The sequence below is a fragment of the Chenopodium album genome, chromosome 6, assembly GCF_948465745.1.
Source record: "Chenopodium album chromosome 6, dcCheAlbu1.1, whole genome shotgun sequence".
Classification (NCBI taxonomy): Eukaryota; Viridiplantae; Streptophyta; class Magnoliopsida; order Caryophyllales; family Amaranthaceae; genus Chenopodium; species Chenopodium album.
Window position 1 is genome coordinate 65,842,914 of NC_137839.1, and position 11,032 is coordinate 65,853,945.

The 11,032-nt window shown below is 34.3% G+C and overlaps 2 protein-coding genes across 2 annotated transcripts; both read right to left on the bottom strand.

Moving 5' to 3' along the window:
* Positions 1-1,149: 1,149 nt before the first annotated feature.
* On the bottom strand, positions 1,150-4,686 carry LOC145635028 (cyclic phosphodiesterase-like). The gene is made up of 3 exons (XM_081686333.1): positions 4,162-4,686; positions 1,739-1,793; positions 1,150-1,588 (listed from the first exon to the last, which is right to left on the bottom strand). Exons 1-3 carry the CDS (start codon positions 4,474-4,476, stop codon positions 1,386-1,388), a joined length of 573 nt encoding a protein of 190 aa, XP_081542459.1. The 5' UTR covers positions 4,477-4,686; the 3' UTR covers positions 1,150-1,385.
* Positions 4,687-7,833: 3,147 nt separating this feature from the next.
* LOC145635029 (cyclic phosphodiesterase-like) lies at positions 7,834-10,771 on the bottom strand. The gene is made up of 3 exons (XM_081686334.1): positions 10,464-10,771; positions 10,241-10,295; positions 7,834-8,138 (listed from the first exon to the last, which is right to left on the bottom strand). Exons 1-3 carry the CDS (start codon positions 10,734-10,736, stop codon positions 7,936-7,938), a joined length of 531 nt encoding a protein of 176 aa, XP_081542460.1. The 5' UTR covers positions 10,737-10,771; the 3' UTR covers positions 7,834-7,935.
* Positions 10,772-11,032: the final 261 nt, after the last annotated feature.

The following is an 11,032-nucleotide window of genomic DNA, read 5'->3' on the forward strand; positions in this document are numbered from 1 at the left end:
TTGAAAATCACGCCTAATAAGATGATTTGGACAACCGGTTTAGGTTCCTTTTTAATCTTATTGTTTAATCAAGTGATCACAAATTTTAGAATTATATGTTGCATTAATATTTAACCAATTTAATTCAAGTTGACAAGGCTATTGTCCAATGCATTACTTGATTAAATATTAATGCAACATATAATTCTAAAATTTGTGACTTTAGCACTATTTTTACACTACAAGAAAAATCTCTTTTCATAGCGATTATTTTGTAGCGATTGTACATTCGCTACAATATGAAAGTATGTTTATGAAATAATTAAGGATGTCGTATCATTTTTACAATCGCCATGGTTTTCCCATATAAAATCGATACGGAAAACATATTAATATATATCCACACTATTTTTACACATTTATATAATTTTGAGAAATCGTATCATTTACAATCGCCACTAAATCCTAAAAATCGATACGAAAAGCCTTTTCAACACTAGATATATAAATATTGTTTGACAAAGAATACATAAAATATATCATAGCTTATTGGTGAAACATTTAATATAAGAGTTTGAGGTTGCATGTTCGAATCTTGTAAAGATCATACGCATGTTTTTTTTTTTTTTTTTTGAAGAAAATGAGTTGAACATTTATAGCGATTGTAATCGCTACAATAATCACCACGATTGGATGTAGTTTTTCGTATCGATTATTGAGGCCAACCCCAGCGATATTGAAAACCACTACTAAAGGCTAAGGCAACGTGGGATATTGTATCGAATAACCATTCGTTGGGAAAGCTTTTTGTTCCAATTACAATCGATACTAAAGGTTAAAATAATCGCTACGAAAAGGTTATTTTCTTGTAGTGTTATACCTTCCTTTGACCATGTTTTGTGACTTATATGTGAAGAAAATTATAGTCAAGTGGGATTTTGTTAGATTCGTCACAATGTATATATTTGTAAAAGATCAACTTTTTATAATTTTTGCTTATCGGTAATTAAAGATATTAAAGATTGAATTTGTGCATCGGCAAACGTGATTAAAGAAACGTGTCAACTAAAAAAATGGAGGAATTATATATTTTTACAAAAAAAGTAAACGGGATTGAAGAAAGAATATGCAAGCAAAAGTTAGGATCATTGCAGAATAATTGAAGGGACTATTTAAATTAAACTGAGCAAAGTTGGGATTATTAAAGTGTATTTTCCCTAAAATATAACCAAGAGCACCAAATAAAAGCAACATGAAAAACTTCAATTTAACAGCATAAGGTACGCATAACAACATACATTAGTAGTCCTCCTTTCAGAAACATCAACTTGAACTTCAACAATACATGGACACTAAGTATAATGCCACATATTCAGTACAAATAATTAAGATTGGAAAAATGTAGATTAATGTGCACAAAGCTCATATTCTTCCACCTTAATCCAGGACTTGAGAGTCTTATCATCAGGAGTAATGTACAGTTCTAGGCGATCTATCGCGAAGCTCATGGTATCAATGGTGTCATCTAGGGTTTTAGCTTCCTCTATAACTTCATTCTTCTCTTCATCCGTTAAGTCTCCATATAGAAGGCTCATGTGTGGTAAGTAAGCTGCAAAAATTTATTATCGTTCGTATTAAATCAAATACAAGCATTAGTGAATTAGACTCAATCTATTAGTTACAGAAATGAAAAATGGTTAATAAGGTAAAAATGTAAAACGATTAATAAAATAAGCTCAAATCAACATTTCAAACTTACGTGTTGTACGGGTGTTACCAAAGTGTTCATCGAAATGACTACTAATTCCAAGCACCTATGAGAGATTATATAACAAATAACATAAATTTAGATAAGTAAATATGGAGTAACTCAAAATTACATACGGTAAAAGTCAGAATATAAGTTTAGACAAGCAAATGTTGAGAATATCTTTTTTAATGCGAAGATAAGATTAGAGCTACCCTTTTAGAAAAATTTATAATGGCTGTTTGAAATATGACTACTATATATATATATATATATATATATATATATATATATATATATATATATATATATATATATATATATATATTTTTAAAAATAATTATTTAATTCATAATTGACACAATTTTCTCAAATAATAATAAATTATAGGAAAAATGAAAATTAAAAATACAACCTTTGGGCGGTATGACAATAAAAATCCAACCTTCGTTTAATCTCAAAAAAATCCAACCTTTATACCCCACCTTCTTTTACAGATCCGTTTGATGTTGAACCTGTTAAACAGGTTAAAAAAAATTTTCCCTTTTTTTCTTTCTCTTTCATCCTTCCTTTCTCTTTCCTTCTCCTCCATAATTTCCGGTCACCGACCATAACCACCCAACCACGACCACTCAAGTCACGACCACCCAACCACGACCACCTAGAACCCACACCCTAACCCCTCCCCCCCCCCCCCCCCCCAAAAAAAAAAAAAATACGAGCCACCCTAACCCCTCCCCCATGAAAACCGACCACCCCAACCCCCTCTCCCATGAAAACCCGACCACCCTAATCCCCAAATCGACCACCCTAACCCCCTCCCCTACAAAATCCGATCATCCCTCCCCGTCCCTTGCAAAATTCGACCACCCCCTCTCCCTTGAATTAATTTGTGTATTTTTTTTTTTTTGTTGAAATTGGATTAAAACCATGTAAATGGCTAATTATGGGTGTTACGAGTTTTAGCAAAAGGGGATCGGATGGGTTACGGTTTTTCAGGCGAAATGGGGGATGCGATTTCAGGTGGTGGTCGGTTTAGGGTCGAGGTGGAGAAAGGGTCGGGACAGGGTAGGGATTAGGGTCAATTTAGGGTCGCTGGAGATGGGTGGCTAGCGTTGCGCGCGCAGGAGAAGGGGAGTTGCACGCCGGGGAGGGAGGGGGAGAAGGAGTGTTGGCAGGGGAAGGTGGTAGTGGTGGCAGGGGAAGGTGGTGGTGGTGGTGGAAAAGGGGATTTGATTTTGGTTGTTTTTGTTTTAATTTTTTTTAATAATTAAAAAAACAATTAACCTATTAGTAACTGACACGTGGCATATAACTTACAAAAACTGGTCATCAACAGGTAATGGATCTGTAGATGAAGGTGGGGTATAAAGGTTGGATTTTTCTGAGATTAAACGAAGGTTGGATTTTTATTGTCAGACCGCGCAAAAGTTGGATTTTTAATTTCCATTTTTCCTAAATTATACATATTTTTTCATTTATCTAATATTAATCTCATTTTTGTAGTTTTTATTCTTATTTTATTGTTTATCAAAAAAATCGGTAACTTTTATATGTGATTGGTCACACTATTTGACTAACCATCATAGGAATAATTTCGTCACTGTGATAGAGTTACTCCATCAATATTATAGGACATATATGGTATGATCACCGCACATAAAACACTTTGTTATTGAAATATAAATTTTCTAAACATTGTTTCTAAATAACGCAAGTTTCTTTTTATTTCTATCATTTGCTTTCTTAGTTTTCCATGCATATATAAAAGAATTATTGTATTCAATACACATTAGTCATTACGGTTATACAATATTAATTGAAAATTGTACAATAATCATCCTTCAAATAATTACCACTATACTTAATTTTCATTGGCAAATTTTTGATTTATTCTTTGTTGGGCAAACTTATAGAAAATGAATTTTCTTTTTTAAAGATTCAGATTTTTTAGAAATTAATTTTCTAAATTATCCAAAATCTTTTTTTAATTAAATTCTTGAAGAAAAATGTATTTTTTATAAAATAGACCAATCAAATTTTAGAAGTGTAGTCATTCTATAAACACTAAAATTTTATTAAAAAAATATTTAAAAATTATACTTCCCCCGTTTCTTTTTAGTTGACACGTTTCTTTAGTCACGTCTGTCAATGCACTTATTCAATCATTAATATCTTTAATTATCGATAAGCAAAAATTATGAAAAGTTGATATTTTAAAAGTATATAACGTGACGAATCTAACAAGATCCTACATGACTATATTTTTCATTATGTATAAAGTACAAAACACGATCAAAAGGAAGTGTATGAATAGTGCTAAAGTCAAAACGTGTCAACTAAATAAAAACAGAGGTAGTATATATTATTATATTAAGATGAATATAACAAGATTTATAATCCAATGAAATACTTTGTGGAATAACTTGAATTACCTCGGGGGTGGCGTTGAGGCGGAGGTAAACAGACTGCCAGAAAGAATTTCCGGTAGAAATTTCCTGAGCTTGAGCCGGATAAGCTTTCAACCCACGACAAGCTGCCCGAAATTTCTCTTTTGCATCTTTCCCCGTTAAACTGATTGGCCCTACAACAGTAAGATGAGGATCAAACTTGGGCCCACCGAACTTCGATCGTAGGCCGCTCATCAACTTCTTTAGCCTCATCTTTGCATCCTTTGATGGAGTCGCCCACACTGCGTACGCCCCCTCCTCGTCACCTGATGGCTTCCGATCTATCGTATGATCAGACATTGACGGATACAAATGAGGTTAATCTTTTTGAAAGAGAAAAATGGTAACGAATTTGTGGATTTAGGAATTATATGTTTTTTTGATGTAGGAATTATACGTCGTGTTTTGTATTTATAAGCCTGGCAAATGTTATTTGTTTTTTAGTATGTCAATCATGCTTTCACGTTTTACGTTATGTCCGCACATACGGGTAGAGTTGGATCATCTTTGTGAGAATATATTTACCGAGATTTATGTTTTATTATAAAAAAATTAAATTATGAAATTAGACATTATAACTAATCTAATAATATATTACATTAATAACACATATTCATTTCACAATAGTAAAATAATAAGTAAAAAGAGTATGGATAATGAAAAAGTCAAAGTAATGAAATTTTTTAAAAAGTAGAGGTAGTAGATTATACAAGTCTGTTTATTATTACAATAGTTTTTTGTAGATGAGAAGATGACATAGTTGATAGACTACAATTGTTACAAGTGGGAGTGGATCAGTGGAGTATAACTTTGTGTTACGTTGCTTTGTCGTTACGCGGCTAATTATCATAATAATTAAGCGTAGAATAACACTTTTTGACCACTGAATTCCAATCGAATCCCTTATTATCTTACCTGTCCATTTGTCCAAGGAAAAAGCATATTATTGCAAGATATTCATCATTTTATAAAGCACATTTTAAATTGGAAGGACTGAAATAGGGGAATTACAAATTTACAATGCAATGTGTTTTCATACTTTCATAGCGTATGTATAACTTCAAATTCAACCTTTCAATCTTTTCATCAAATCTGTTTGCTATGTATAATTCTATTTTATAAGCCACTAGTATTGATTGCTTAATTTTTATATAAGTATCAAATTATAATTTAATTTTGATTTTACATTTTGTGGGCCCCTAAGTCGGAAAACTGGCCGGAATTAGAGAAGGATTGAATAGCGAAATTGATTTTGACATTTATGGGTGATATTTTTTAATTTGGAAAAAAAGGATGGTTAGTTCAATACAGGGGTGCTTTTAGGGTGGTTATATACAAAAGATACTAATAATAAAGGCTTTTTCCTCTCTCAAGGGTTTGGGATGTTTGACATTCAAATTTAAATTGAGTTCACTAGAGTAAAGCTTGTTCTAATAAGATCTATCATCTAAATTATTTCAATCAATCAATCAATCAATCAATCAAAGCCTTAATCCCAAAAGTGGGGTCGGCTAACATGAACCAAATTTGATTATTCCGTGTAGTCATCAACATAAATCTTTCTCCTCCATCCCTTACGATCCAAAACTTCATCCTCACGTAAATCCATGCACTTCATATCCTTCCTCACTCCTTCCAACCAAGTCATCTTTGGTCTCCCTCTTCCTCGTTTAATCCCTCCATGGTCCCACTCTTCCACTCTTCGCACCGGTGCACCCTCGGGTCTCCGTCTTACATGTCCAAACCAACGCAGACGATTTTCCCTTAATTTATCTACAATGCCCGCCACACCTACTTTCTTGCGAATAACCTCATTTCTGATTCTATCTCTTAAAGTGTTTCCACACATCCACCTTAACATGCGCATTTCCGTAACCTCCATCTTTTTAATATGCTCTTTCTTAGAAGCCCAACATTCTGTACCATAGAGCAACACTGGTCTTATGGCAGTCCTGTAGAATTTTCCCTTCAACTTTAAGGGAATGCTGCGGTCGCATAACACTCCCGTGGCCGCTCTCCATTTAAGCCACCCTGACTTATTAAAATAAACTTGGTTAGGACCGGTTCAACGAAGGAAGGACTAATAATGGAATGCCTCGTTTAGTGTCTTGGGGTGCAAGGAGTATTCTGAACAACATTAATAAAATGCAAGGAGGGCTTCAAAGAGTTGTTCATGATGGAAATCGACTTCCATTGAGGAGGATACTTGGCTAAATTCTGGGAGAGTTACAATGAGGCAACATTCTACTAGCGACGAAACTAACAAGCCAATTATGGTAGCTGATCTGATGGATAGCAATTGTCTTGCTACTGTTAGGAAATGGTTTCCTTACTACTCTGCAAGGGAAGTCCAGGCCACCCATCTTCCTAAGCTCAAGAGGAACGAGGATATGGAATGGGGTCTAACCAAATCAGGAAATTGCTCTCTGAAATCGGGATATTGGTTCATGCAAGGAAGATCAAGTGATGAACATGAACATGCATGGTACCTTCTGGTACAAATTTTGGAAGTCTACAATCTGGCCAAAGCACAAGCTCTTTGTGTGGAAAATTATTCACAATTCCCTTCCTACCAACGATAACCTGGTGAAAAAGAAAATTGATGTTAGAAGCAACTGTCACCTCTACCACAATGAAGAAGAAAGCACAGAACACTTGTTTCGAAGCTGTGAGATCAATAAGAAAGTGTGGAAAGGTGGCAGTCTGGGTATCAACACTGATAATGGACAACATATCAATGTGAGGGATTGGGTCAGGAACTTTATCTTCTTATTCTTGAACAGTGAGAACTTAGGTGATGATATTCTTATTGAGTTTATCTGCACACTTTAGAGCATTTGGTTAGCAAGAAATAATGCTCTATTTAGAAATGTAAGCCATGAGCCAGGGAATATTCTCAAGCAAGTTGAGCACTGGAAGTACAGATGGACGCAAGGGAGGAGTATTAGATGCACAAAAAATCAAGCAGGAACAACAGCAACAATGACAACAACATGGTATGATCTGGTGCTATAATAATAGCAGACTTGATCTTACGATTAAGATGAAAATTGGTGGAGCGTGGAAGAAAGGGAGAACATGGAAAGAAAGTGATTGGGAAGCCGCAGTAGAGTGGGTGATTTATGAGGATGGCAGCAAGATGAAACAAGGGAGTAGTAGAATCCTCGCTCATTCTCCCATCCAGGCAGAAGCAACGGCTGCCCTCCAAGCTTTGCAGAGCTACAACCTCGGAGGTAAGAGTGCGTTTATTCTAACTGATTGCAACAACCTCATTCACGGTCTCAAGAACTCGGTCGATGCGGATCGAGAGATTAATTAAGTCGATAATCAATGTCATCAAGAGTATTGCCGATTCCTTAGCTTTACTAATGATTAAAAAGACTAGTAGATGTATTATAGTAGAAGCCCATAATCTGGCCTTGAAGGCTAGAAAGGGATAATTTCTTCTGTTGTTTTCTTAGTTGTAAAAAAAAAGTAAGTAACTTCGGGCATGTTCACATTTACTGAACCGAGCTGAACTGATTGGAGTTGAACTGAACTGAACTAATTTGAGCTGAATTAAACTGAATTGAACTGAAATTAAGTAAATGTGAACAGACCCTTCATATAGGTCTAAGAATTTTATTATAGGAAGCAAATGTTTACAAATCACAATAGCAAACATATGCAAGGCGTCTACAAATGACAAAAACTTTTTCATTACTAGCTAATTAAAGATTTTAGAAGTTTAAAATTACAAGTAGTAAATTATACAAAAGCCTAAATGGCTTTGAGTTCACATTCAGACACCTTCTTCCAAGATTTGAGAGTCTTATCTTCATCAGTTATGTAGAGTGCCAGACAATCTATCGTAAAACTCAAGTTCACAATGCTTTCATCCAAAATTGTAGCTCTCTCTTCTGCTTTCTTCTTCTCTTCGTCTGTTAAGTCCGCATACAGAAGGCTCATGTGTGGTTTGTAAGCTGCAAAATTCGATTATTATAATAAATCAAAGTAATTTATAAATGTAATGAACTAAAAAAAATCGGCTACTGTTTCAAAATATATGTCACATCCCCGTATGCTAACTAATGGGTCTAACTTGCTCAATTTAAACTTCATCCACCTATTGTTATTACTTTTAAGAATTAGTTGTTGGAGCATGGGCCAAGGCCCATGATAAGATAGACTAGCAGGCAAGGAGATGTAAGAGCTTACTTTGTTTTAACACTTGCTGTTTGGAGGGAATTAGGGAAAGTGTTTATTTTGTCCCCACATTATTTTCACTAGTTAGTAGAATTATACGATCCAACGATCTGATCCTAACGATCTGATCCTAATCCCCTCATATGTTTAGTTCCCATTATATATATGTTTCGGAAAACACAATCACAAACATCCATGTCTGGCTTGTTTAGTTCTCCTTATTAGATTTTACTTATCTCAAATCAGTAAAAATAAGTTCGGTCCAAAAAAAAAAAATCTCATACATACTATATCATCACTTATGTACAGTTATAAAATGTTACAAATCTTTAATTTTATAATAAAAAATTAATAAAATTACATATTAATAAAAAGCTAGACACATCATTCTGAATATATCAATACCCCGTTTTATATATTGGTAAAGTATTGTGTAGAACGGACTCATGTGAGTCCGGTCATACAAACAGAAAAAAATTTAAATTTTTTTTTGTCGGAAATAAGATAATGATAGTCAGATATTAGATTATAATTATCAGATATTAGGTTATAAGTGTCAGAAAATAGATAATAATGGTCAGATATTAGATTATGCTTATCAGGTATTAGCTTATTATTGTCAGATTATAGGTTTTCATTGTCAGAAATTAGATTATAATGGTCAAATATTAGATTATACAAATCAGAAATTATATTATAATGGTCAGAAATTAGGTAATATATATCAGACATTAAACAATATGAAATAGTTGAATTGCTAATATCAGATATTAAACCAGGACCTTGAAGGTGGAAATCAACCGCAAGTCTCCTGCACCAGAGGAGAGAGAGAGAAAACATAATGGTGGAAAAGGCTGTCACTCTTTCTAGGAAGCAATTCATCAGTTTTCATTACTTGGTTTTCCATTTTCTTTTCTTTTAATTGTAAATTTTTGATTTCATAAATCCTAATTTGTTTTCCGTTGCTCTTTTTTTTACATTTTGGGTCATCGATGTTCTTCGATCACCCTGGTCCTGCTACCATTGCCAAGGTTTGATCTGCTTTTCTCGATTCCGATCGCACTTTATTTGGTTTTAGTGTTGTTTTAGGGGGAAGAGGGAGAGTGATGGCAGTGGGTATGTCGGAGATGGCAGCATCATCGCCGCCATGGAGGAGTGGGTGACTGATTCTAGGTTGTGCCTGGCCCAGGTTTGTGACAAGGGAGTACGTTATAAGCCGGACTCACGTGAAACGGACTCACATAAAACCTTCTGATTTGAAAAATAAATTCATATCAGATTAGACCATAAAAAATAAATTTAAATCATATTTCCTCCGTTTTAATTAATTAGTTGACTTGTTTGATTTAGAAACATATATAAAGGAGATGAGAGAGTGTAAGTAGCTTATAAGTGTAAGGTAAAAAATTTACCCCAAAAGAAAACGTATCAACTTAAAAAAACTTCCTAAAAAAAATGCGTGACAACTAAAAAGTAACGGAGGTAGTATAAGACAAGCAAAGATAAGGTGAACAAAATAGAATATAGTACGTAGGTCATGAGAAAAATGAAATAGCGAGCCTTATATGAAGAACTCCCTCCGTTATTGTAATATATTTCATTCTCTCTCACACTCTCTCATCTTCTTTATATTGTGCATATTACATTACTTTTCTAAAACTTTATGCATATTAGCTCTTACTAAATTACAACTTTACCATTATTTGGACCGAAAATTCTCAACAAATACAAATGTTTAATCACTACTCGTATAATTGTATATTTCATATTGAAGTTTACCTCTTAAATGTAAATTAAACTAATTGGATAGAAAATTTAACTAGCCAACATATTATCCAATAATACGCCTAGCTAAAATTTGAAGTGTAAATGAACTTACACGCGGTGCGGTTGTATCCAAAATGGCCACAACAGTGATCACTAGTTCCAACAACCTGCAACACACTTACACACATAGTTATTGTGATTAGTTATAGTCTTCTGAATCTTACGATTTTTAAGATCCAGATCCAAAAAAGTTATGTCATCGATCCAAAATTTGAGTTGACAATTAATGTTTTTTAGAATAATGGCAATAACAACACATCATTAGATCGATGTACCTCAGGAGTAGCGTCGAATAGGAGGTAAGGGCAAGTTCCAGTTGAGACGCCACTAGCTTGAACACTGTAGGCCTTTAGTCCCTTACAAGCTAATCTGAATTTCTCAAGTGCATCTTCCGGCGTCAGGGTAACGGCCCGAACAACTGTAAGGTGAGGAACAAGCTCGGGGCCGCCGAACTCTGATCGGAGTGTGTCCATCAGCTTCTTCAGTCTCTCTTTCACGTGTTCCGGCGGAATCGCCCACACTGAATACGCATGTGGTTGGGTTTCCATGGACTACCTTAAGGATTTTGGTCTATACAAGTGCAAAGTCTAAACTTTGAAGTAACATATATATATGTATACTTTTTTAACACTATATTATCATTAATTTAGCCTAACCAAGCTACTAAGGGCCCCATCTAACATTTAATTTGTTCTCTGTTGATTAATTGTCAACAACGACGACTACTCTGTAATAAGGTGAAAATAGTATAGTATAGTGCACCCGAGTGCACTGATGAGTGTCATTTTCGAATTGTATTATATCTATGTTCCTTAGATTTTAGGTTGAATTAGTTCCTTTAGCA

Bases quoted from the DNA above. Each gene is read 5' to 3' on its own strand.
- LOC145635028 (XM_081686333.1), bottom strand. From the start codon at position 4,476: ATGTCTGATCATACGATAGATCGGAAGCCATCAGGTGACGAGGAGGGG. The intron at 1,794-4,161 runs GTAATTCAAGTT...AATCTCTCATAG, and splicing joins GCCTCAACGCCACCCCCGAG to GTGCTTGGAATTAGTAGTCA. The intron at 1,589-1,738 runs GTAAGTTTGAAA...AAATTTTTGCAG, and splicing joins TGGTAACACCCGTACAACAC to CTTACTTACCACACATGAGC.
- LOC145635029 (XM_081686334.1), bottom strand. From the start codon at position 10,736: ATGGAAACCCAACCACATGCGTATTCAGTGTGGGCGATTCCGCCGGAA. The intron at 10,296-10,463 runs GTACATCGATCT...AGTGTGTTGCAG, and splicing joins TATTCGACGCTACTCCTGAG to GTTGTTGGAACTAGTGATCA. The intron at 8,139-10,240 runs GTAAGTTCATTT...CGAATTTTGCAG, and splicing joins TGGATACAACCGCACCGCGT to CTTACAAACCACACATGAGC.